We start from the raw sequence: 26,947 nt of genomic DNA, 5'->3' as shown, positions 1-26,947 counted from the left end.
AAACACAGGAGAGGAGTTTTATAATACATATCTGCATCAGCAATTAGAGGAGCCGCACTCATGCTTTTATCCTTAATGTATGCATTACCGGTGCATTTCCTGTTGTGTACATTTTAGAATAATTAATTGAATAATATAAGCGTCTACATACAGCATGCTGCTAAAATGCAAAATCTGTTTTCTCCGTTATTTATATTCACGGTATTCTTGTCATGTTGTCTCTCCTCTAATACAGTAAATTCTCTCACCATTTTTAATGAGCTGGTCTGAAAAGGGTTAAAAAGAAAATTTGGCCTCATTAACTCTGTGTGGATGCTATCATTTCCTCGAATAGATTCACAGATATCTCTTATTGCCAACTACACTGCAAACTGGAAAAAGACCTTAAAAATATGTTTGACTTTTATAGAAAACATTATACCATTAACCTTTGTGTCGTCCTCCTGGGTCAAATTGACCCTGACTGTTTTGACTGCTCCTTCTTTCCTCCTTCTTTCCTCACCCTTCCTTCCTTCCGTCCTTCCTTCTTCCCTCCTTTGCTTCCTCCTTTCCTTCCTTTCTCCCTTCCTTCTTCCTTTCCTTCCTTCTTTACTTTCTTCCATCCTTCCTTCCTTCCTCCTCCCTTCCTCCCTCCTTTTCTTCTCCCTTCCTCCTTTCCTTCCTTCTTCATCCCTTCCTTCCTCCTTTCCTTCCTTCTTCCTCCCTCCCTCCCATCCTTCCATCCTTCTTTCCTCCTTTCCTTCCTTCCTTCCTCCTTTCCTTTCTCTTTTTCCCTTCCTTCCTTGACTCGAGGACAACAGGAGGGTTAAAAGTAAAAAAACCTTAGAAATATGTATGTGTATTGATGGGTCAGTTTTCAAACAAAGCAGAATAATAGATCACATGCAGTTATAACATTGTTACTTGCATTATGCAAAGTTTGAACTGAATTATTCCACAATGTGTTTAAATTATATACTGTATTTAATAGCTTTGTTAATGAGTGATGAGCTGCAAGTGTAAGTATTAGTTTGTGCATGTTGTGCAGTAACTGTTGCCCGGCAACAGCTGCTGTAAGCAGGAGAAGAGACGAACGCCGAGAGAAAGTAAACTTGTAAACTTGTGAATGTCAGAGGAGATCGGGTGCAACTGGAGGACTTCTCATTATCTGGAATTTACCTCATGGAGAGATACGGATATCACGGTGAGATGAGAGTTATATTCTGGTCAAAAACACGTCTTCTGTCAGTTTGACAAACAGCCTGCTCAATTAATGTGATCTCTTTTTTCTTTCTTTTATTTGTTGTCATGTTTTTATGATTGTTACAAAAGAAGTGAAGTGATGTAGCAGTGTAGATTATCTATGTGAACCATAGACTGTATAAAAGAAATGGATGTAACATCTGTGACATCACCCATTGGTTTGTGGACTGCTACTCGGAAGCCAATAGTTTCGAATCTAGGCAGCGCCATCTTGAAAATTTCAGGTGCATGCTGGGAAAAATAAAAACACAGATTCTACTTATATGGGTATGCGGTGGGGCCATGGGTGGAGTGGGGAGGTTGCTATGGTTGCGAGGGCTGGATCTCAAGGACATTGGTCAATCAACCTGTCAATCAGGACGTAGCCACGCCCTAATGCATACCCTGCTTTATCGTCACATATAAAATCAGGGAGGCCAAAATGTCCCAAATGAACATCATACTGCATTGAAGAAGGCTTTAAACTAGCGATTGAGACCATAAACACATTTTGAAAACGTTTACTGAGGTTAGAAATCAAGTGAGAAGTTGGTGAATTCTCCATTGACTTGTATTGAGACGGAAGTCCTTTTGACGCCAAAACGGTCGCCTCCTGGTGGCCTTTTGCTAGAATGCACTTCTAAGTTACTTCTGCGTTGGCCTCATTTCAGAGGACCAGAACTCCCCGCCTGATGTGAACAGTACTAATACATGACTCGTTCACCATCTTGACCAACACTGCTAATAATACCTGACAGTGACACCAACAGGAGCCTCAAATAGTCACCTAATGGCTGGAGATTTTCAGCATACTAGCATCAAAATCAGAGCTGAGGACTTTCCGCTTTCTTTTATTAAATCAAATTTGAAGCTTATGATTAATTACACTGCACTGTAACTTTTACTCCTGCATTTTATCTTTCTTATTAACATGTTTGTATTTTCTAACCTCTTAACTCTTAAATACATATTTTAATTGTATTTAATTGTCCTTTTCCTTTCCTTTGCACTTTGTCTTAATGTTTTATATATAAAGCGTTTTGAGTTGCCTTGATATTGAAATGTGTAATACAAATAAACCTGCCTTGCCAGAACTGTTTTTAGTAACCTTAATGATGCTTTCCAATAGCAAGCATTAGCGCTGCATGTGCCAACCAGCAGTGTTGATGGCAGCAGCAAAAAAAAAAAAAAAAACAATGCAGCAGCTACCATATATTACATTTTGCTGCTCTTCACCTTCCCATGTTGCAAACCCCACATTCATATTTTTTAAAAGAATACTTGGCTGACATTTCTCTGTCCCCTGCAGGCTTAAAATGAGACTTGGGGGGAAAAAAACCCTCTGAACAAAACATCCATATATCTTTTAAAACCACTCATGCAGTCACATCAGCATTTATCTTAAAGCCTCACAGAGCTGCTAACATGGCTGTAGACTGTCAGTTTTCTTAATTAAGAACAGCCATTGTTAAAATATCACATTTTTACCAATAATGATGGAATTAGTTCAATGTTAGTGTTTCTACGTCATTTTGTGTGTTGCTGGCATGTGTGTGTGCAGTGGCGTGCACAGACTTTTTGAAGGGCAGGGGCGAAAAGAAAAAAAGGGCACATACAGCACGTTCTCGCCACTGAAGAGGGCACTTTAGTGCATGTTTTTGCCACCCAAGAGGGCAGTTTAGCGTGTTTTGCCAACCAGGAGGGCACCTTAGCACACATTTTGGCTCCCAAGAGGGCACCTTAGCACGCGTTCTACAACAATTGGGCAACGAGGGAGGGCGACTGCCACTGTGTGTGTGTGTAACTATTGCTGTAGATATAAGATGTTCTAGTTTATATTATTTTCCTCATCAGAAAAGGGTGTTAGGTCTACAGATGTTTTATATAGGCTCTTATTGTGTTAAATTGGGACACTTTTGAATAAAAGTCTACATCTTGAAATGATACAGTATATTTTGCCCCAATATAGAGTAGATAATGTGCCCTCATGCAAGTCAAAACACTAAAATTTAAAACAATATATATGTTTAGGTTTCTGTGACATAGCAGTAACATACATGTCCCTTATAACTACCTAACCTTAACCCTAAATAAGATAAAAATGGCTAATAAGGACAAGCAGCAAGTGACAAGTTTAGTTCAAATAAGTCAAACATCTTTGCAAAGTCAGCACCAGATAATCCAATTCATACTCACAGCAAGTCAGAATGACATTATCCCACTTACTTAGACACTTTGTACAGTGCACTTTTATATTACATTCATTTTCAGAGAAATTCTCGGTACGCAAAATTGATGAATACCGCACATTTTTTAAAAATCACTTGTGCCTCTTAAGATCAAAGCTGTTGGTCCTTGTACATCAGGCTCCTTGGCATTTGGTTAAAGAAGTTCTCCATTCTTATTATAAAAGCATAGTTGTGGTGGTATTGTCAGCGTTCATGCCTGTTTCCTGCTCAGCACTCTGTCGTGTTCCAGCGCTGCAGTTTTCAGAGTGTGAGCTCTTCTCTTCTTTCTTGGATTATCTCGGAGGTGGTGCTCTCTTCTTTCTAAATTCAGCCATGGCAACTGTCACTGCTAATTAGGTTATTTTTTAATTTCTTTCCAAAATTAAGTAAAGTTTCTTTTCCCTCTGCGTAGAGAGGAGAGCGTCTTTCACAAGCTTCCTACTGTATCACAAGCATTACACAACTAGTGATAGTCATAGTATTTACAGAAATAGACTGTTAATTCTAACTTTAATCACTGATGCTAAATGAACGGCTGGCTTATTTGCTACGGGGGTTAAAACAAGCATCCAGGACAAATGGACACAAACACAAAGCCACACATAGAACAAATATCTGCAGGGGACAGGATGATCTAATATGTGACTGTGGAGAGGACGAGGGTGGAGGTGGGGGTTGTTAGAGTTAAAGGATGGAGCCCTTCCTTTCAAGTTGAGGTTAAAAGCCTCCGAGGCAGTGACCTTGGATTTAAAGGTCCCCAGGCGGGACTCATGAACAGGTGTTAGAACAGCTGTAATAGAGCAGTTCCTGGCTGCTGTGTGTCGCTGGGTGAGGAGGGGGGGATGGATGAAGTGAGCAGCGAGGGGACAGCAGAATAGCATCGTGGGTTGGCCTCGGACCACCATGACAGCCCACAGGGACGGGGAGTGTGCATTCCTTCTCACTAATGGGGCTAGTTTGCAAAGTGGAAGTGGAAAAACCTTGAGCGGATTTGTTTTAAAGGACAGGTTCACACTTTTAACAAGCCAGACTTAAATAACAATCAGGTGCCCAAACATACACTGAAAGAGGTTTTGCCTAGCTGGTATTAGCCATCATTATAAAAACTTTCAATGTAGGTGATGGAGGACAAAATCCACAGTTATCTTTTTCTGCAGCAGAAAGTAGCCAAGTTACTACAGTAGCAGCTAACTTGTAAACCTAAAGTACTGTAATTTATGTCGCTTTAATACACTTTTGCTAGGAAATATGTCCAGAATATTCCATAAAAGCAGTTATAAATTGAAAATATGGTCCTGGTGTGCCATTAAAATACAAGTTATAATCTACTAAACTTAACTTTTCAGTGAAACTTAGGCCAGTTTTTACAGAGGGTTCTTTATTGCTGTGAGCTGTGCCGTTATCATTTTGGAAGGAACAAAAAAACATAAAATGAAAATCACAAGCTTCTGCTGAATGAAGTCTATTTAATTTTATGAATCTCTATTAACCCACTATGACCTCAGGCACACACTAAACAAAAAAAAAATCTAAAACTTAGGCACTGTGTGAAAATCACCTCGTAAAACCTAAGGCTAAGGGCGCTGAAAAAAAAATTATATATCAGCGAATCAGGACACGTTTCATCAGTCACATGTCTCGAAAATGATTAAATCATCTAAAATGCGCTCACATTGCATCCGGCTCTGAAGGGAGAAGCCTGCAAACGTCACACACAGTCTTAAAGGGACATACATGCAAAGAGTTATCTACCTGCAGAGATCTGATGGTGAGAACTGATTTCGTGTTAGCTTGGTACAACAGTTCTTTTCCTGTAGTAGCTTAAATTGCACTTTTACAGTATTAACCCTCCTGTTGTTCTTAAGTCAAGGAAGGAAGGGAGGAAGAAGGAAGGAAGGAAAGAAGGAAGGAAAGAAGGACAGAGGAAAGAATGAAGGAAGGAAGGAAGGAAGGAAGGGGAAGGAAAGGAAAGGAAAGGAAAGGAAAGGAAAGGAAAGGAAAGGAAAGGAAAGGAAAGGAAAGGAAAGGAGGGAGGGAGGAAGGAAGGACGGAGGAAAGAAGGGAGGAAGGAAGGACGGAGGAAAGAAGGAAGGAAAGAAGGACAGAGGAAAGAAGGGAGGAAGGAAGGAAGGAAGGAAGGAAGGAAGGAAGGAAGGAAGGAAGGAAGGAAGGAAGGAAGGAGGGACAGAGGAAGGAAGGGAGGAAGGAAGGAAGGAAGGAGGGAAGGAAAGAAGGAGGGTGGGAGGAAGGACGGAGGAAAGAAGGAACAGTCAAAACAGATGGGTTCAATTTGACCCGGGAGGACGACAGGAAGTGTTTCAGATTTCTTCTCATCTTAAATGAGGCTTTCTACTCTGGTTAAAATGATACATGGAAATCAGTTGATGATTTAAATCATAAGAGATAAAGTATTTCCTGCTGGGTAACGTTATTCCACACAGAACCTTAACATCCAGACTTTGGAGTCTGGACAATATTAATGTTATGTTTTTAACAAAGCCTGCATACTCATGAATTTCAGACTCGTGTTTAGAGACTGAATGACCGCAGGAATTGGCGTTGGCAGATTGGAACTGCCAAACCGGATTAATTTATAGTGATAAAAAGAAGGAAATTGGCACCAAAAAGACTGTAAAGGTGAAGGAAATCCATTTGATGTGACTGAATCAGACGGCTGAATCATCATATTAGCTTGAGAAAAACTTTTAAATATATTTTTGCCCCGGAGCAGGACAGTGGATTTTGTTTCCCATCACTTTTTACAGCCAGTATAGAAGCAGGAATGATTAAAGCCAGAAAGACCTGTCGCTGTGTGTATTTGTGCTGACTCGACAGATTCAGGAAAAATGTGAATCCATCCTTTAAAGTGCATAAAAATTACTGCTAGCATGGTTTTCTGTACAGTATCTAAGTTGTTAATATCTTATGTCAATATTTAATCTCTTTAAATGTGACTATTTTAATGTCATTTTAAATCTTCAGCAGGTTTTTTACAGCTGGGGAAGAATACAAATGTGGAAATGTTGTGATCTCTCCAATTTCTCCTTCCAAACTGTGAGCTGACGCCATCATTACACTCCTACTGTACGTAAGCAGTTTTGAATGTCAGTTCATGCACTTGGCTCTGCATACTGATAGTAAAAGAACACTCACTCAGCTCAGCGATGCTGCCCACCCGCGTTGCGAGCAGCGACTGCTCCAGTGTGCGGAGCTCGGCTTGGGAGTAGCCGTGACCTTCGCCGGCCCTCCCCGAGCGCTGCTGATCCCGGTGAAGGTTCAAACTCTCCGGAAGGCTCAGCACACCTGCAGACAGCACAGAGGAAAGGTCAAAAGATCACAAATGGAAAAGTAATTTATGTGTCCTCTTTTGGCGGAGGGATTTTTACAGTTTTCAGATTTTGCTGATGTTCAATTAAAGGAGAATTCACAGATCAGCACTTTCAGTTAAATATCCAAAACAGGGTTAGTAGGCTGGATGATAAAACTAAATTCATTTCACATGCAGCATCTAGTGAGCAAACATTTGTTTAGACCATTAAACAAGAAGGAAAAGTCACAGGTTAATAACATACATCTTAATTTTTCTGTGCAAACATCCCAGCTGGTATTGTGAACACGTTGAATGAGATGCTGATTTATTTTGTCTCCGGTGATGTGCGGCAGTTCCTTGACACAAAGGTTTCTTTCAACATTACATGCTTCTAAGTGCATGATTCTAGCAGAATCGCGTATCATGTTTTAAATAGACAGTGAATTTCGAGCCCTCTTGTAGCTCATTATGACCCTCTGCTTGGCTTTTTGCCTGACATTTAGTCTAGTTTGTAGCTGTAACTCTAATTGAGCCAATTAGGCTGCAAGCCACATTTGTTACTTCAAAAGCTGTGAATTCAAAGTGGAACACAAGCTGTATTGGGATTTTTTTCCTTTTCTTTTGCGGTTACATCATGTTGGAAATAACATGTGCGCTCTGTTTTTCCTGTATATAAGGTGCAGCAAAGGTTCAATCCATTCGGGTGCTGCTTCTGCTGCAGCCTGCCTATTGTTTAGCTGTGGTGAATGGCTTACGACAGATGGGATATTGTTTTTTTTTTTTTTGCTATAATATGAAAAGCACCCTGCTGAATGCTAATCCTAATGGCACAGCTCAAGGGGATACACTGTTTTTTCAACAAACAGTAATTATAACATGAAGAACTCAATTTGTCCCTTTGATGCCAACTCTACAAAAGACAAAAGGCCCACGCACCGGACACAGTGCAGCAAGCTCATGAGTCTTATTTTGTAGGAGTTTTCCCTGCATGACTTCTCCAGCTCCAGATTCCTCCCACTGTGTCCTGCCCAAGAATTCCAGTATTCCCCTGTCAGAGACCCGCTCCTTCTTCTCCCACAGCCTTTCCAGGAGGTCAGTTTTTTTTAGAGTCTCCAATAATTATTATAGCAGCTTTTTCCATCGCTCTTTAGCTTCTGACCAGTATTGATGGAGCAGCTGGTATTAGGGTGTGTCTCAAATGGGAATTCCTCAAGAAATGAAAGAAAAATGACTGGTTTTGCTCTGTAATGTAGTTACAATTATAGATTAGGGTAGAAAAAGTCCCCTGAAATCATTAATCAGGATGAAAGGTTTAAGTTTTTTCCCTTATTTCAACAGCATTTCAGTAACTATATTTGAAAGTGTATGTAGGAGCTGCTTCACACTGAAATATAATCACTTAAATGCTCTTGAACTGGTTTTATGCAAGAATCATTGCATTTAAGCCATTTGACCAGTTAATCTTAACATCTACATCGTCTTCAAATCATCAAATCAGTGCTTACAGGGTCTCCTCTAAATTGAACTATCTTTGTTCATTCATCATTCTTCATTCACAAGTTAATAGAGAGATGACAGGAGATGATGGGGGAGAGATAGATGGGGAATGACATGCAACAAAGACAGAGTGAAACTGGGTTGCAGTTGATTGTCAGCACCATAAACCAGGATTCTCCAAATTGCAGATATTTCGCCAGTTTTCACTTTTTATACACAGATTTTGGGCAAGGAATAGAATAGGGATAGTTAAGTAAAGGTTAAGGCCTGAATAAAGTAAGAACAAGAATGTAAACACAGGAAGAAGGTCCTTTGACCAAATACATGTTTCTTTGTCGTTTTAGTCCAGGTCAGATCAAAATTCATTCTTCAGCAAGCTGCTAACAGCTGTTGATTTCATTAATCATTGTTCCAGTATACAACACGGGACTCATTTAGGTCAAACTAAGAGTACAAGAGTACGCCGTGTAGTTGGGTCAGATTGAGGTTGAATCATGCTCCCACCATAGATGAACTGCTCCAGAATTGAGACTTCATCCTCAGAAGAAGGAACCAAACTGATTCAAGCAAACAAGGCAGGTTTGAAAATGCCTTAACGCCCCTTCTCACCACACCTTTCTCCTGCATCCAACAAGTTTTCACACACTGCAAAGCCAACAACTCAACAATTATCCAAGCAGCCATTGGTCAGGTGTGTTGAAGTGAGAACATAACGCAGGATTTCAAGTTCTTGCCTCTTCACACAACCATTCCCATTGATTTTGATGCAATGTGAAGTGACTTAAGTTCATAATTACATCACTATAACAGCGATTAGGTCGACTAAATACATTCCTTGAATATCAATAAACACAATTCAAGAAGTTTACAGTACTTTTTTTCAGAACAAAAGGTCAACAAGAGGGGAAGCAAAGAAAAGTCTGTAAAACTGCAGAGTGAACAACATATCAGTGTTGCCCTGCTGCGATGCTCGGTGCTGGAAATGTCTAGGGACAGCAAAGCCCAAAAAAAGTTGAGTTAAAATTCTGAAAGAAGACTTCAGACTGAAAGCCTGATGGCAAACAGTAGAAACAGGAAGTCCTCAAACTTTGGGTAAAAAGGAAGCTGCCAGTCTCTGTGTATCTACCACTGTCCCAGAGTGAAACAGAAACATTTCTTCGGTGTCCTCTAATCACCAAAACCGTATTGGCATTCACAGCTTCCTCTGCTGGAGACTGTGCACTTGTATGTTTTTTTTAAAAGGGGGGGGAACAGGTTTGAATAATTCACAGAGCTCTCTATAATCAAGGCCTCCCATCTTCACTATTGCCCCCAACTTTTTTTTTATTTTATATTCTCTCCCACTGTCCAAACTATCCTTTTAAAATAATCCTGGGATGCCGGGGTGCCTTTTACTGAATTATTCATTCCCGTCAGATCAAGACATATAAACAAGTCTCTCTCTCCCACTCCCTCTACATGTTATCTCTCGCTAACACTTGGCTTCTACAGATAGAAAAAAAAAAGTAGGAATATTTGATCCTAGGTACTGTTTGTGTAATAAACATCAGAGGTGAGAATGAAGCCAGCCTGGCCCCTTGGAGACGAGGGAAGGGGACGGGCGGGGAACGAGGGAAGACGGGACGCCGCCACAAACATCCGATTAAAAAAATGACAAGGGAACGTAAGACTCTGAAGTATTACAGGCGTGTTTTATTACTTTACGTCTCTGTGTCACTTTAACCACATCTTTCTGTGACCTCCGAGGCAATTGGTTGAGTTCAGCAGTGTATATTCTTGAGAAACAGTCTAATCAGATATGACCTGCATTTTCTATTCCGGGGCTGCCTTCATCTCCGTTGCTGTCGGGCAGATGAAGACGGAGACTGGGTCACGGGGACAGGACTACTTAAAAGCACCAAGCGGCGTCCCGACCCCCTCTGAGTCACCTCAGAAGAAATACTGCTGCTCATGCAAGTCCTCATAAATAAAGTAGGGAATATTGAGCTGTATAGACATATACACACAGCAGCTGTCTGCATAGGAATCAATCATTCATGAAACGGTTTGGAAAATGGATTTTGCAGAAACAAAGAAGAGCAAGCATACATAAAAAAAATAAAAAGAATTCACACGGCCTAGAGCAGAGCCATTAATATAACGAAAAGTGAGAAACTGTGAGGCAAAGATGCAGCTTTTTTATATGATCTGGCTTTACAGCCTACAGCTGGTGTCTTGTTAATGAAGACACATTTCAGCCAAGTTTTTGATGTTTAAATGAGCCTGCTGAGTTGAAAATGGTTAAAAGAAAAAAAAAGACAAATATGTTTTCTCTTCAGTGTTATTATTTTAGAGCTATTAACACAAGTATGAGTTTGCAAATACTAAATAGCAAAAACTGCTCTTATAGCCAGTAGGATGGAGGGTTAGGGTAGGATGGAGTTTTTCCTCATTAGAGAACACCATGTCTTCCCTGATTAAGCCACTAAGAAAGATTTTGTTTTATATATTTCATCTTATCGTCATGTTTTTGTATCTTAAAAACAACGTGCTACACCCCAAATAGCTACAATGCTATATAAGCAATAGGATTCATGCTTTCTTCTTTAGCTTAATGCCAACATAAGCATGCTAACGTGCTCACAAAATTCAGTTTAGCATGTTAACATTTGCTGATGTTAAACCTGCATGAATTTATTTTATTGGCTATTTCTTATCATACTTTTAAGTTGAAATATTGAACTTGTTAGGAAATGGTTGCTTATTTCCATATCCAGCAGTTACAGAGCAATAATATTATTCATTTGGAGTTTGTGTTTCTGTTTTCCTGTTGAATACAAATTGTACATTCACTCTCTTTTAGCTCTGTTTGCTGCGGGCGCCCATGTTTCTCCGAGCAAATGCACTGGGACGCTTTTAAATTGGAAGTCAGGAATACCGACGGACTGTCAACAATATGGACTCTATACATGTGTGGATTTACTCAGATTAAACATAATAAAATATGAAATGTTTATAAAAGCACAGTATGAATTGAACAAAGGCAGTAAAAATGCTGAGTCTGCATGTTGACATACAGTGTTAACACTTGTTGGTATAATGTTGCTCTTCCCACAGGGGAAAAAAACCCCCAAAATGTCAAATCAATCTGCTGTGAAATTTAAGAATAAATTCAACAGTCCCAGTGTGAGATGGTCTGTGAGATGAGTTCAGTGGACCAAAGGCAGAAAACCTTCAAAAAATCATTACACAATGTTTACTGAACCTTGATGGAGGTGAATGTAAGCATGACCTGACAGATTCGTCTATTCTATCAATACAGTGTACAAGCTGAGAGTCTTGTAGCTTCAGGGTATGAACCCTCCAGGAACTTAGAAAAAAAAGTGCCTATTTTTCAGTCTTTATCCAGCAGGTGTTGAAATAGCCTCTAATACAACTGCCTGGCAGAGTTTAAAATAAATCTCCACTGTGTTTTTTCCGGATTCACCAGATACACTGAGAGAGATGAATCTGAGGTCCAAGAGGCACCAGAGAATCTTTTACTCCAAGTTCAGAAGCAGAGAGCACCAGTTTCATAGGAGACAGTGCAATATGTTTTGCACCAGGCTTTGAAAAAACCACTGCTGGTTTAATGACACACCTTGACATTTTGAATTCTAGTTATTTTTCTACACCTGGCACCTGTTGCCTGAGCATAAGGGGAAAAACATTTCTAAATTTGTGCATTTTTTCAATGAGTCAGACGCATCTGCTGCTGACTTTACTGAAGTTTGGGGCCAAGTGCTTTCACACAACTGACATTATAAAACTTTTTATTTTATTCATTTATTTATTAAATTTTGGTATACTGCAAATACAAAGTGTAAATGTGTAATTAAAATGATTATATTGCATTTGCATGTGGGTTTTAGCTATTAATTATGTGGCTCTACATGTGTGCACAAAGGCAACACTGGCCAATACGTGTGTGTGTGTGTGTGTGTGTGTGTGGCTTTAATTAATAGCTCGTTATACAGACTTTACTGTCTCTGTGACACAGGAGCACCGTTTGAAAAAAAAAGCTCTTTTCAGAAGAGAAATAGGAGCTGGGTTTGTCTAGACTGTTTGAGATCAACCTCAGGGCATAATGAGGTTCGAGATCAATGCCATCCCATTATATGACAGACGGCCAATTCCTTCTGAATGCCTTCACCACTCGGAGTAAAGAAAGCCCAATTCCTTAATGCCCGACCTTTGAGCAGTCTCCTCCTGAGAAATCTCTGGAAGTCAGACCAAAAAAAAAAAAAACACTTTTAAGAAAATTACTTCCTAATAAGAACTTAAGCTTGTATAACAATTGTGACAGGATGACATTTTGAGCTGCAATAAGCCACATGTACGACATCCCCAGCGCTCCTCTAAGCGATAAGTCAAGGTCAATTGGGTCACTTTGAGAGCTACAGTATGAACCATCAGCTCCATTATGTGCTGGTACTGTAGCGCCATTCTCACCCCAACCACATGGTTCAGCTCCCTTATTTTGTTCAGGAATGTCCAATCGATTGTCTGTAGCGAGAAAGTGGCGCTCTCCCCTTTGTCAGTGAGAAAACTCTTCCAGAATATTAACAGGTAGTTACCATAGCAACAGGCGAGTGCTGCCTAACAGCGTAGTGATTGGCTGTGCTGGAAAAAGCTGTGTTTTTTTTCTTCTTCTTTTCTCTCTCTCTCTCTCCCTCTCTCTCTCCCTCTCTCCCTCTCTCTCTCTCTCTCTCTTTCTCTCTCTCTCTCTCTTTCTCTCTCTCTCTCTCTTACTGTAAGGAAAGCACAAACACACACACACACACACACACACACACACACACACACACACACACACACACACACACACACACACACACACACACACACACTCACAAAGAAAAAACCCCACAGCAGCTCTGTGTCTTTTAAGCCCCTGAGATAAATACACATGGGTGACCAAAAAACATCTCATCATTGGGGGGGATGATTCACTTGGGTAATTGCTGCATCCAGTATACTGGGGAGACATTTATTCTCTCATCAATAATGAATGAATGTACTCGGGACTCAGAGCACATTAGCAGTGAAATGGCCAAAATGATTAAACGGCTCGACCCAACAGGCTAACTGCAAATGTCAGCCATAGATCCATGACCCAGCTGCTGGTAGAAGCCCATGGCAGTAACAGAAAGAGCAGCTTTTGAGTGGACACAAACAATATCTTATTCTATACAATCTGTTAATGCAATTATAGAAGCGATGTAAAGGACCTTAATTAGTTATAAATGTTTTAATGATTTAATCTTTGAGCTCTCTGTGGAGGTTTCGTGACGTCAGAAGCTCAAACTATTCAGTTTGTCTCAATTGTTAAAAGAAGATATGCTGTAAATTGCAATGCATCACCATAATAGTTTTATGCAAATTGGACCGTTTGCTTTCTTTAGTTTCACAAAGAATGGCCTCTGCATTTTCAGATTTGCACACTCTGGAGGCCGTTTTGGAAAAAAGCTCAGTTTTTGGGCGGGGAGAAAAATGATGCTTTAGTCTGGATGTAGACAATGGAGAGGAAAAAATGTGTTTATGAATTTAGCCGGTTTATTTACAAGCAGGGAAGTCCTGGTCATTTTTTTTTGAGGGGGCCACAGTTTCATAAAGCATATGTCAAACCACTAAACAAGTTTTTACCAATGATTATCTGCTTAGGCTTCTATGATTTTGGGTCAAACTGCCCCTCTATCAGTAACTACTTGGAACTGTAATTGAATTTCTGATTTTACTGCCACTATTCAGCTCTTGGCTGTGAAAAACCTCCTCATGTCGATCCCCTTTACAATAAGACGTATATAAGTATAATTTCACTACTAATAATAGCAATTGGCAACGAGCTAAGACTCATGTTAATTACTTGTGGATGAAAGTTAAAACCACTGATGCTAAAGTCACTTTGATCAGGGAAATTCTGAAGCTTCAAGTAATTTATACATTCATTAAAACTATATTTATGTCATGAGATCAGATTAGTTATTCATACCTCTCACTGTGGTTAACACACCTGCACAATGTGCTCAGCCAATACTATGAAGCATTGAGGACTTTTAAACATATCCCCTGAGCTCAATCTTGGGATAAAAACAACCCACAGGTCACTTCAGGGAATACTCAATAACCCGATGACCCTGACAAGCCTGCTTTACCCCGCTTGGAAGAAGAAGAACATCAAAGAAAAGCAGATTTTTTCTTTTTTGGAACATGACCACTCTCAAACTCTGCAAGAATACATTGAGATAAAGAAACTGAAACAGAGGGATATCAGATTCCTGTCACTCAAAGATTTCCTCGATGCTTGGAGCAGCAGTATTCAACTCATGAAATCAACTACAAGATGCCTGAAGCAGAACTCGCCTGAAAAGAACAGCGTGGATTAGTCTGATGGGCTCTATGGGACATGAGGTTCGTGCCTGAACTGAATGGTCCAATCATCAAGGACACTGTTGCTCCCTTTGGGAAGGAACGACTCTAAACCGAGAGCTTCTATAAACTGAAAAGACTGGTATTAACACACACGCACATACACAGATTTTTGTCTTGTAAATGGACCTCTTGAGGACTTCTTGGAAAATAGCATGGGACATGTTTAAATACTGTTTTGAACCTAGTGGTCAGGCTCTGCCAGTGGGGACCTTGTTTTGGGTCCCAACGGTTACTCAAGTCCCCCATGAGTCAGTGTGTAGTCAGGTCCATGTCGCCAAAAAAGGAAAACAAGCACACGCACACACACAAACACACACGATTAACAGGCTTCTTACTTCTGTTAAGATGAGAAACTACTGTAGGGTCTACAATTATGGTTAATTTTTCTTTTTGTTTTGTTTTTTTTGCTTTGCTTTTCCTTTTTGACTCACAGAAGGGGGTCGTCTCCAAGAGGCTGGCATGGTAAATTATATTTTATATTATGTAAAAAAAATTTAAACTTATGCACATTAAATATATCCTATAATTAAGGACATACATTGAAGATTAAATGGAAATTCCTCATTGCTAGACAACACTTTTGGCACCTTTTGGTCATTTAAAGTATAATCTACCCTTCTCCAGCTTTTTTCATTATATGCAGCTTAGGCATTTTTTGAGGATGAAAATTCCCCACTTTGAGTCTATTTGTGAAAGACACACTCTTTTATAATTGCTTTCTCTCTCACCAGAGACTAAGAAGCTGATCACTAAACGTGTGAGCTTTTCCTCGAAGGATTTTGTATCTGTCAACTATATTAAAAAGGCTTGGGAAAGGGAAATGGATGCTGTGTTAGCTGCTAATATATGGAGCACTGCACTCTCACATATCCACAGCTGTTCAATTAATAGCAGACAGGGGTTAATTCAGTTCAAAGCGTTTCATCATTTTCATTATTCTAAAGTAGTGTTGCATAAATTTCACCTCCATGCGTCTCCAATATGTGATAAATGTAAATCAAACAATGGTCTATTGTTGTGTTTATTTATTTTGGGGTTGTCCATTTGGGACTGTGTGTGTGTGTGTGTGTGTGTGTGTGTGTGCATATATATTTAAGATGGGTTTTGATTTATGTGTGGTTGTATGTTAAATATCTGTCAATGGAAATCATAAATGCTTTTTTTGTTATAATGGTACTTAAATAGTTGCATCCATTTTGCTTGTATTGTTTTTTTATTTTGACACTATCGTCACCCAACCAGATGCAGATACTCTAAAGGCACCTCTTAGCAAAAGACCATAATATCCATGCATGGACACAAGCCTTGAAGCCTTTGGACAGCTATCTTGGACACTTGGTAGCACAAGTGAGGAATATGTTTTTATCTTAGCAAATGTAAGAACATATTCAAATTTTTTTACAAAATGGGCAATTTAAAAATATCTACAAGGGTTTAGAAAGTCAGCAGGACAGGCTGTCAAATAAAAATGGGAGAACTGTGAGTACTACTTTAAAACAGACAATATTATGTGGTGAGTGTATGAACATTAACATAATTTGCTCGTTTGAACAAGCCAATTAAGAGGTGCAAAGTGCTCACACAAATGAAACATCAAGGAGGAGGTGTTGTATTTATGCAAGAAACACAATTGTCTAAAATGGAACCTGAGAAATTAGCAAAACTGTTAAATATCCAGGTCTTTTATTCATCCTACCACTTACCCAGAAGAGGTGTTATAAATGTGATGAGGAACATCATTTGAGGTAGAAAATACAAAGAAAGGGAAGATAGATGGAGAAGATATAACACTATTAAATATATATAAGCTCCTGAGGAAGGTTCAATTGAGACGATTATTGATTTAATTACAGTGCAAAGTAAAGGGATAATTATGTTAGGAGGAGACTTTAATTTATTGATGAATGTAAAAATGGATTCACAAAGTGGTACAAAACTTCAAGCCCAGAAGGACACACTTTTGATGAGGATATTCTCTAAAGATATTGGAGTAGCGGATGTACGGCGAACTTTAAATCCAATTTAAAAGGATTACACAAGCTATTCCTCAGTTTCAGGAAATTATTCAAGACTTGATTATTTAAACTTCATGTTTTCTCAAGATCTGTGTGCAGTTAAAAGCATTAAAACTGGCCATCACACACCTTTACAAATGACATTAGGGAGTAGGATGGGAAAAAAGTGCTGGTATTTGGAGATTTAATAACTCTCTCATTTTAGAAAATGAGTTTCAAACAAAGCTAAAGATATATTATAAGACTATATAATGTATAATGATACACCAGGTATATATCCAGTAATAGTATGGGAAGGGGAACGATCATCTAATTATTAAATATTATAATCTAATTAACTCCAAATGGAAGGACCCTGCACATTAAATACATACAACAACATCAATTAGAAAGCAAGTTCATATCCTTGAAAGTTGGTGAGATATACAACACACAATATTTCTGATGATGAGCTTCCTGTTAGATGTGATAACTAAGACAATAATATAATGAGTATATGTATGTTCATGTGTGTGTAAGTACATACTGTATGTGTGTCTATTATAGCTGTTCTTTCTTCTTATATAGGTCTCAGCTGATTTAATTATATCCTACGTACTGATATTTATGTAACCAGTTATTGTATTTACTACATTATTTCTCTCTTTGTCTGTTTCATAATGTTTTTTTTGCAAAATGCTAAAAAGATTTGTGTGTTTCTCTTATCTTGTGTGAGCAAAATATTATGTTGTGTCTCACTGTGAGTTATTATATTATCTTCAGCAAACAAGATCGGTATCTTGAACAATATTCAAATTATAAAGCACGCTGAGGAAAAGTTCATCTGCTTCTTTATCATGCTGCTGGCATACAGCCGACTCAAAATGAGGAGAAATCAGTTCATAAACTTTATTTTTATTTTACTTTGAGGCGTGGAGATTCATGCTTGGGGACACACATATGTGGTGAATATTCTTCTAAATGCAAGGTACATTTACTCAGCTATTCCCTGAACTTTCAACCGTGTCCAATAGTCTTTTTCAGTGAATGGAGTTATTTTAAAGTAATGCATACAATAAAATACTTGCTGCGTAAGCACAACAACAACTGTGACTGTCCTCAGCAGGAATTATCGGCTCTGTATGTGAACAGACAGCAAGCTTAGTTTATTCAAGGGTAACTCAGATTAGGACCATGTCATTGACTTCATATATAATTAATCACACAGTCAGGGAAAAGATGCATGGAGATGTTTATGAAGTGCTAACAAGATTACCTCAAAAATTGAATAAAGGAGCTCTAACTCACGCGGAGTAGATTATTATTTAAATGTAGAATATGTACAGCATTAGTGTTTGGTGTTAGGCTCTGACCTTATCACTCCCCACAAGGAAACACTGATCTCTCACAGCAACACCCTTGCCCCCTCCTTAGAGCCTAAAGGATGCTGGGGTGAAGGTGAAACTTTTAAATGAACAGTCGGTATGCATGCAAAGTGTGTGTGAGCAGAGCACTGACGACTTAAGTATGCCGCCATTATTATTAAGCAGGCAGCTGGAGTTGGGCTGCCTGAACTAGCTCGCAGTCATAGTAGCTGAACTGGATCCTGAACACTCAGACCGCAGTAACTTATTTTTTCAAAAATCCCCAAATTATATCCAGCATGTCAAACTACATTACAGGATATGGCTGGTGGTTTTCTATATTTTTCTTATTGTTCAGAGCCAAACCAACAATGAACTCATGTAACTAACAAGTATTTGTGTGTGCATCTAAAGCCTGATATATCTTATTCCTCTTTGCTGTAGACTCACGTTGTTGTTCATAAACTATAAAAAAAACCCAGCCAATGATATGTTCCTTCAAGTATGGGTCCATTACTTGGTTTAGAAATGGCTGCGGAGAATAATAAGGGATCACGTATTCAGTCTCTAGAGCAGTGTTCCTCAAATACAAATCTTAAAGGTCCACAAAACGTTTTTTTCAATGAGTCAAAGGTCCGTTTATTAGTCGGTCAAGCCACAACAAATCAGTGTATCCACCACCAACTGTCTAGTGTCTAGTAGAAAAATAGAATATATGACTCAACTATAAAATGTATTTTTAATTTCAACAAAAAAACAAAATGTCCTTTTCATAAAAACAACAAAAATCAAATAAATACTCAAAAACAAAACTTCTTTTTCGTCAAGTCACAGCCTATCAACGCATTGTTGCCATGGAGACCAAAATACACACGGTGAAGGACTGGAGTCACACATCCATACCAGCGATAAAACAGATAATTCAGACTCGTGGGAACACTCGCATTCAATATGCAGACGAGGGTCCGCAGATAGCTGTCCCGTGGTCCGGATGTGGACCGGAGTCCGCCGTTTGAGGATCTAGTAGCTCTGTGTTAGCTATATATCACAACCTCTTCACTTTGTACTGAAATGATTTGAGATATTTCTGATGTACAGTGCAGTTTTAAAGGATGTGCTCTGTCGCTATGTTAACACACTAATGTTAGCAAACTTATTTATTTATTTATTTTTTACCTTATTTCTCTTCTGCTACTGTTATGCTACATTTTAGCATGTCACAGAAAAACAATGATGTCTTTAAAGCTTTAAATCACACTATTATCCTGTAATATTTCACTGGCCAAAGAGATCACAGTTCAGCAAAGGTTTCGTAATCTCTGGTGCGTATATTAAAAGTTCCTCATGGACAATCATGAGTAGATGCCTTACTACATTTACAAGCAGTGACCTATTTTAAAGGATGTGCTCAGTAGCTGTCTCAAGCATTATGCACACTCATAAATAGCTCCCATTAGATAAAAATCTTATATTCACAGGGTAATTATTTGTGCTCTTATTCCCATAAGACAAAAACACTCCCACACATTTGAAGTATTGAGGAGCAGAACTACTCTGGAAACAGAATGTAAAAAATGACTGTAAAAAAAAAATTACAGATTTCTGACTGTGTAGCGCTGCCATTCCAAGATAATGAACACCTCGGTCACCAACAAAGAAAAAGCTCTCAATCTGAACTTTTTCCTTACTGTAACCCAAGAACATTATTTCCCATTCAATTATTACATTTTCACCTGCTCTGTTTCCAAGAGAGGTCTGTTTAGTTATGCAAATCTCCCGTGTCCACATGGCGATGGCTGAGCAGTAAATACTAATGAGCACCTTCTACATCATAAATAATAGCTCAGTTAGGTGTGGAAGCCCTTACAAATGTTTATTTCACTGGTTTTCACTCACTCTGCAGACAGACAACACACAAAAGCCATGAGAGAGACCTAATATTATCTTTATCACACAGCATAACAGCAGAAAATGGAAGTCCCTGCACTCTTGCACCTAAAAAGGTGACATGGAGGTCTTACAGTTATTATTAAAGGAAGCTGACTGAAGATCAAAGCTTAACATAAAGTAAATGTGCTGCTCCACTTCTTCTGACCGAGATATAGTCAGTCTTATCTGCCAAATTTTGTTTAGATGTTGGGTGTGGACAGAGACAGACATCAAGATGACTCAACAAAATACGTCAATGACTGGATTGGACTCATCAATGATGACTGTTGTAAAAAGGAACATTTTCACTATCTCCTTCCCTAAAGAATGACTGAAAAAGTTAATTTCACACCATTATCACATCACTGCAAATGTCTTCTGTCCAATACATACTTCACTTCAGGACAAGATAATGTCACTGATGAAACTAGTGACAGAAATCCCAGCAGACTCAGCCGTGCTTTGGGTTTAAAGTTGCATTTACACCCTTTTGGCAGAGTGGGAATAATGGGAAAACCTCTATTCCTGGTCATGAAGTTAGTCCAGGTAAATGGAAATGAATGCTTAGTTTACAGCATGTGTGGTGGAAGGTAATGGTGTAAAAGTTTCCATATTTACGTCTTGTGAGCACATAATCGAAAATTACAGGCGTCTGATTACAGAGTTGATGGTGTGAGGTCTAAAAAATATACTGTGTGTAGTCAGAATTGCACAATACATCCATTTTGAATGTCAGACTTTGGGTAATGGCAGGAAGGAACATCATCATTTGCTATTTCACACGGTTCTCTATTATTTAATGCAAAACTGGATAAGTCAGAGCTTTCAGAAAAATAACAGATTTCCAGTTGTAATTACAAACTGGACGTGGACATGAATTGAATATTGTAATTACGTTTTCAGATTATTTATTTAGTTGTAACAACCAGCAATCTCACCAGTTTATCGTCTCTTCTTTTTAGCCAAATGGGAGATGCTGTATCTCTCAAAAATTCCCAAAATATCCACAACCAGCTGCAACTCTGCAGTTGAAGAGAGCGATTTGTCCCGCTCGGCTGCTCATAATTACAGTCTGTACAATATTACTAAATGGATATCCTAAAATGGTCACAGCTACCAGTCGAAATTTTTGCATTCTGTTGTGTAATGAACATTTAAGCCTCATGGGGCCACTAGTGAGACTTTTTAAATTTTAGTCTTGTTTAATCTTCAGTTGCTGCTCACTGACCTGAACATTGTTCCATCCGTTCATTAGTATTCAAATGATCCACTGTTTTCCATCACACTTGTTTCCAGTGAAATTTCCCCTCCTCTAGTGTAATATCTTCCATCGAGATGTGCCCTCACATCCTCATAAATACACCACAGCAAACAAACCAGTAATGAAAACACATGCAGATGTGTTTACTTGGAATGATTTTGAAGTGTATGCTCATCCACTAAACTGGCAGCTTTTCACTAACATTGAAACATTGTATTCCTTATTCTGACCAGCTCTGCATGTTTGCAGACTTTCTCTTCGCACCATATTTACATATTCTGAGATGCATCACTGCAGTCTTTTTCTCAACGTGTGTGTACTCGCTCTTCTGTCTCAAGCACTATAACTTTCTCAACTTGATTGAAGCTGTCAATAAAAATTCTCCAACAGAATATGAAATAAGCCTCAAACAGAGAGTCTGGTTGGTTTGATCACAACATTCGAACTTTGGTTTTCTGAAATATCTACATACAGTATTGATATGTTTCTGAACCACTGTGATCACCTCTAAGCTTATAAAAAGGCAGCAGAAGCCAGAGAAATAATCACAATGTGGCAACTATCTCAACAATGTGAATACTGAGAGATACTGACTTTAGAAACAGTGCTTATTTTGTACTGAACTTAATACTGAACCGAAGACAGTGGACGTCACAGCACCATTAACTGTGATTTAAGTGCTTTCTGATGCACTAACTAAAGTACATTTCCACTCTGATGTGATGACTAAACTGACTAGCTGAAGTCTACAAACAGGACAGACCTCCCATAATAACTGTTTCCACCAACTGGCTCAGATTTTTTAGGCTTTGCGAGTCAGGAAGGAGCAAAAACCGACAACACACTGAACGACTGCTCAGTAACAGCTGGAGTTCCCATGAGAACGCCAATTACGACGCGTTCTTGTACCAAAACAAACATGGATAGCAAACAGGCACTAGTACTGTTTATATGCAGTGCAGTAGGAGCTGAAAAAAGCAAAAATAAAAAACAAAGGAAGAGGTGGACTGTGGAGCCTACAGAGGGAACGAGAGGTGAGTGAACTTTGTAAAATGAAGCTAACTTCAGATTCTGGTCGGCTTCGGTTTTTGAGTTTATGTTTTAGAGACACTTATTCTCTTAACAGATCTGCTCTTAACAGTGTGTCTTAAACCCCAAACCTTTAAGATTTATATCTCAACATCAACTGACTCCAACTCGGCCCAATACGGTGTCACATTCACAACAGACATTATGTGTGTCCCCTCTTTTAGCCTCAAAAAATGCCAATGAACGATGATGACTACTAATCTTTGATCTAAACAAAGCAATCAATAATTTCCAGGACATTTCATCCCAAATAACTTGAGCTTAGACATATAACTAGGCACTGTCTTATATGTTGCACTTCATCTGCAGCGGCCTGATGTTTGTGTACAGCTTCCTTTACCAGAAATGTACTCTATTCTGTGTAAACTCTTGGGTTAGCATTTACCTATGAGCTGCAATCACAATAAGGTGACATAAAATCTGTAAAAGCTGACTGACTAAAACATGAAGGCACACTTTTCTATTACAGTTCTTATAACTATGATCTCTAAACTTTTAAACCCTGACCACCCCCCCTGCACTACCTATAGTACTGGACGAGACAGCCGAGCACTTTCTCTAACAGACTGGTTTAAGCTTTGCTGTCACAAAGACCAAATACAGTAAACCTTTCCTGCCTGAAGCAATAACTCTCTACAACACCTCATCTCTGTCTAACAGTGCAGTCTCAAAACACTCAGCTTCTTTCTCAACCAAAAACTCCTTCAGTAACTTTGCTATAGTGAAGTTGCAAATCATCACATCTGCACATGATCAATTATAACGTATTCTAGTATAATGGGTATTTTTGAGGTTATACATATAGCCTATTGTAGGGCTGGGCCGATATGCTTTTGTGCCGATTCGATTCTCTAATGATTTTTGGGTCCCGATTCGATTTAAATTGTGATTCTGATTAAACAAGTATTACGATTTTATATTTCAGTTATTGTGATTTTCTTTCCTTAAACAAGAACAGGTTGACCCAAACATTTGATAATACATCATATGTCATATTTACAAAAAACACAATACACACATCTCATCAGTTTGTGAGATTTATTTTTAAAACTGTGAACCTGCCCTCACAAAAAATATTCTCATCCGCCAACATCTCACAATAAACTAAACTGCTAGATTACATTTAGCTGGTCTTTAGAGAAAAAAAAAAAAAAAGAATAAATAAATCGGCAGAAAAAAAATCGCGATTAATATAAAAATAGATTTTTTTGGCCCAGCCCTAATATATTGCTCTCTTCTAGTGATAACTGTGCATTTACTGTCCTGTGCAACTCCTGGATAATCTGCTGCTGTAACGCTATTATTTATCCATCTATCCATCAATAGCCATTACCATGAGACGTATCTTTTTCAGGGTAAAAGGCGCTCGTGCAGATGGCCTTCCAAACAACTTCCTGGTCTTGTGCCGAGTCGACAACAAGCAAACAAGCGTTGCACCAGACACATCATTGAGTGAAGTCAACCAGAGTGGATATGAGCTTTGGTATTTATGTGATAAATCCATATGCTCTGTATCATAATTTACACTTAGCATTCTGTTAAAAAACCCAAACAAAACATGAATGTGATGCGTCAGCCTTTGCAGATTGTTTTGTTTAGTTGCTTAATCTAGCTGCAAAGTCATCAGCATGAGGAGTCTAATCCTTCATCGTTTGGGCACCTTTATCATGCCAAGCCAGATGGATTGCAGGTGCCAATGCCAGATGCCCTACTATATTTACAATCTCCATCTAGAACACGAGGATATATCATGGCACAAATTAAATCAGCACACAACCTTCTTTGTGCCTTGAATGACACCACTGTCTGTCGGGCGGTCTGTTGTTTGCATGTGTGGATATTATTCAAATTGAGTGGTCTGCTTTCCCCACGGTTGAAATGCTGTGCGAGGTTCAGTCCGCGTTCTCAATGGAGCGGGTCTGACTCATCCCCAATCACAGGGAGCGAAGAGAGACGGTGGAGGCAGCGTAATGCAATCAGATGCAACACAAATATCAGCCTGTGTTTAACAAGCTGGGACTATACGAGAAGAAAAACAGTGATGTCAAAGAGGGTCAGCAATAAGTGCTCTACAAATGATAAAGCAAACCCTGAAAAAGTGGCATTTCTATTACTCATGAAAACACAATAAACAAATAAACACCAAGGAAAAGTGTCATTCGTCACCGTCATTCAAGGGTTGAATCATGTTTTCCATGACTCACTAATGTGGATCTATACAGGTGGTGATCCAAGAGCAGGTTGTTTGATAACCTAGTAATTATTCTGCTTTATGATGAGAATAAAGCCTTCAAAAGAATATTGCAGCCTAACTGTGGTGTCCTGATAATTAATTAAATGATCCACCAGCTAAAAAAAGTCTGAAAAAGTTCACCCTTCAACTACAACATCTCCTTTCCAATGATAAGCAGTACAAGAAGAAATACATTATAATTTCAGTAGTGATAGTACTGTAATGGCGCTTTTCCACTATACAGTTCCAGCAATACTCGGCTCGACTCGACACGGTTCCTCAACGTGGGCGGGGTCGTCATAACATGGCTCCGCGATACTGCCGTTAACTCGTTTTATACGTGACACAAACACATAAACAATGGAGGACATGGAGGCGATGGTGTACTTGCTGCTGTATGAGGCTTTCTGTCACACACAAAGCAACAAAATTGAGCCGTATGGCTGTAACGCTGTTGCCGGTATTTAAAAATGCCGGGTTTGATTCTTGTGTGGGACGGCTCATGACTCTTCCAGCGACAACTCTTCTGACCAATCAGTGACCGGCAGTCTGATGATGTCACATTTAGTATTGGCTCGGCTCGCTTGGAACCTCAGCAGAGCAGGTACTGAAAAAGTACCAGGTACCAGATACTATCCCAAAGGGGTGGAAGATTTCCGGTAAATTTCCGGAAAGTTTCTGGTAAATTTCCATGGGAAGTTAAGCTGGGGAATTTTGGGAATTAAATGGGAATTTATGCAATTGAGGGTAATTTAGTGGAAAGGTATCATATCTAAGCAAAAATAATTATTTAGTTATAAGCAATATAATACAATAATTCCTGTTAATTCCCATGGAAAGTTTCCAAGTTTGAAAATTCCCGGGAATTTTGCAACCCTAATAATATGCCATGTTTTAATTTAACAAAACTCTATTTCCTTAGGCAGTGTTTCATCCCTCTGAACACGAGCTACAACGTGTTACAGTACCATTGGCTTTCATTTCCAACCTTGTACTATTTGCCTGAGGAAGACAAACAACTACTGCAGCAATAACGAGGGAACCTGCAACTATCTTCAAAATTATTGTTATCAGAAATGACTCAGCGTCTTAAAGTACAGGCTACATCATTTATTTATTTGTATTTGTAGTGGATATTCAAACCCTGTTACCATGGAAAACAGCATTTTTGAAGGGTTAACATTAAGCACTTAAAACCATGTGCTTGTTTGGACAAAAACTCTGGACACTATGAAATATGAGTCAGCGCTAAACCATCTAGTAAAGGTTTCAGTCTCTTGCTGAAGGTATTGTGATAGAGACAGAAATCTCCTCATAACCTCTTTTACTTAGTCTATCCGCTTCGCTACATTGGAGCATCCTCACAGTGCGCCTGCTCTTAATCCAACGGCGTTTTAGCAGAATTACATGATCGATAATGATACGTTTTGAGGGGATTTTTATTTGCATTACACAGACTGATGATACTATGAAAACATCCTGCTTAACACAGTAAAGCAGATCAGGTTATTTAAGGTAGCAGCATCCTAATTTAAGGACCCACAGGGGAGGGGGGGCAGGTGAGGGATCCTGTATGTAATAAAACCAGACACTTTTTTATATAGACAACAACCCAAAATAAGGTGATGCCAGTTGGACTATTGTGTACTGTAATCACTGATTTAATGAAGCCATGTGGTAAACATCTCACCTGCTCCTCGTCCCAGCAGAGGTGGATTACATTATGGCTATATATAGCACGTAAATTGATTTAATGTTCAGTTTCATTTTGGCAAGTGATCTCACATTTACACCTTTTTTAATAGTGTGGAGGATACTCTTTCCTCTGGGTTTTTCCTGCGGCCTCTGAACCTGTATCTCACTTAGTTTCGGGTATTTCACACGGAGCTCTCTCCACAGTGTACCAGGTGTAAAGAGACAGATTGACACCAACCAGCCTTTCAGCCCCTCCCACGCTGCCATGCGTACCCAAATAGAACACGTCTGTAATTTGGCACGGACGGTGTTGACATTTGGATCCTCTGCCCTGTGGGAAGGGTAATAACTTCGCATCAGGATGCTGCTGCCATACAGCACCTTATCTGTTCTCCGTGTTCTGCAGGATGTTCTCACACTGCATCGGTCAGTGTGACTCAAACAAAAATCCCCACAAAACGGAGCATAATCGATCGGGTAATTCTTCCAAAATGCCATTTGACTGAAAGTAGAAGTGTTGAAAGGCAGCAGAAAAAAAGACAGACCAGCTTCTAGCTATGGAGGTTGTCCCTGAAACAGAGGGCTTGGGCCTGATCCTCCCCTGCGGCCATATCAAAGTACCCTTCAGCAAGATGTTGAACCTCCTCGGGCTCCAGAGGGGCCACAACATAGCTGA

At 39.2% G+C, this 26,947-nt stretch overlaps 1 protein-coding gene across 3 annotated transcripts in view; it reads right to left on the bottom strand.

Annotated features, from left to right (window-relative positions):
- The window catches only part of LOC128385366 (ankyrin repeat and BTB/POZ domain-containing protein 3-A), a 198,104-nt gene that overhangs the window by 52,040 nt on the left and 119,117 nt on the right, over positions 1-26,947 (bottom strand). For all 3 annotated transcript variants that reach the window (XM_053344235.1, XM_053344233.1, XM_053344234.1), the window contains one exon: positions 6,603-6,752. In XM_053344235.1, coding sequence (XP_053200210.1) covers positions 6,603-6,752 — 150 coding nt within the window. The remainder of the gene's footprint in view (positions 1-6,602; positions 6,753-26,947) is intronic.

The sequence above is a fragment of the Scomber japonicus genome, chromosome 23 (genome assembly GCF_027409825.1).
Source record: "Scomber japonicus isolate fScoJap1 chromosome 23, fScoJap1.pri, whole genome shotgun sequence".
Lineage (NCBI taxonomy): Eukaryota > Metazoa > Chordata > Actinopteri > Scombriformes > Scombridae > Scomber > Scomber japonicus.
Note: the sequence above shows the minus strand (reverse complement) of the source record. Positions and strands in the feature narration are given on the sequence as shown.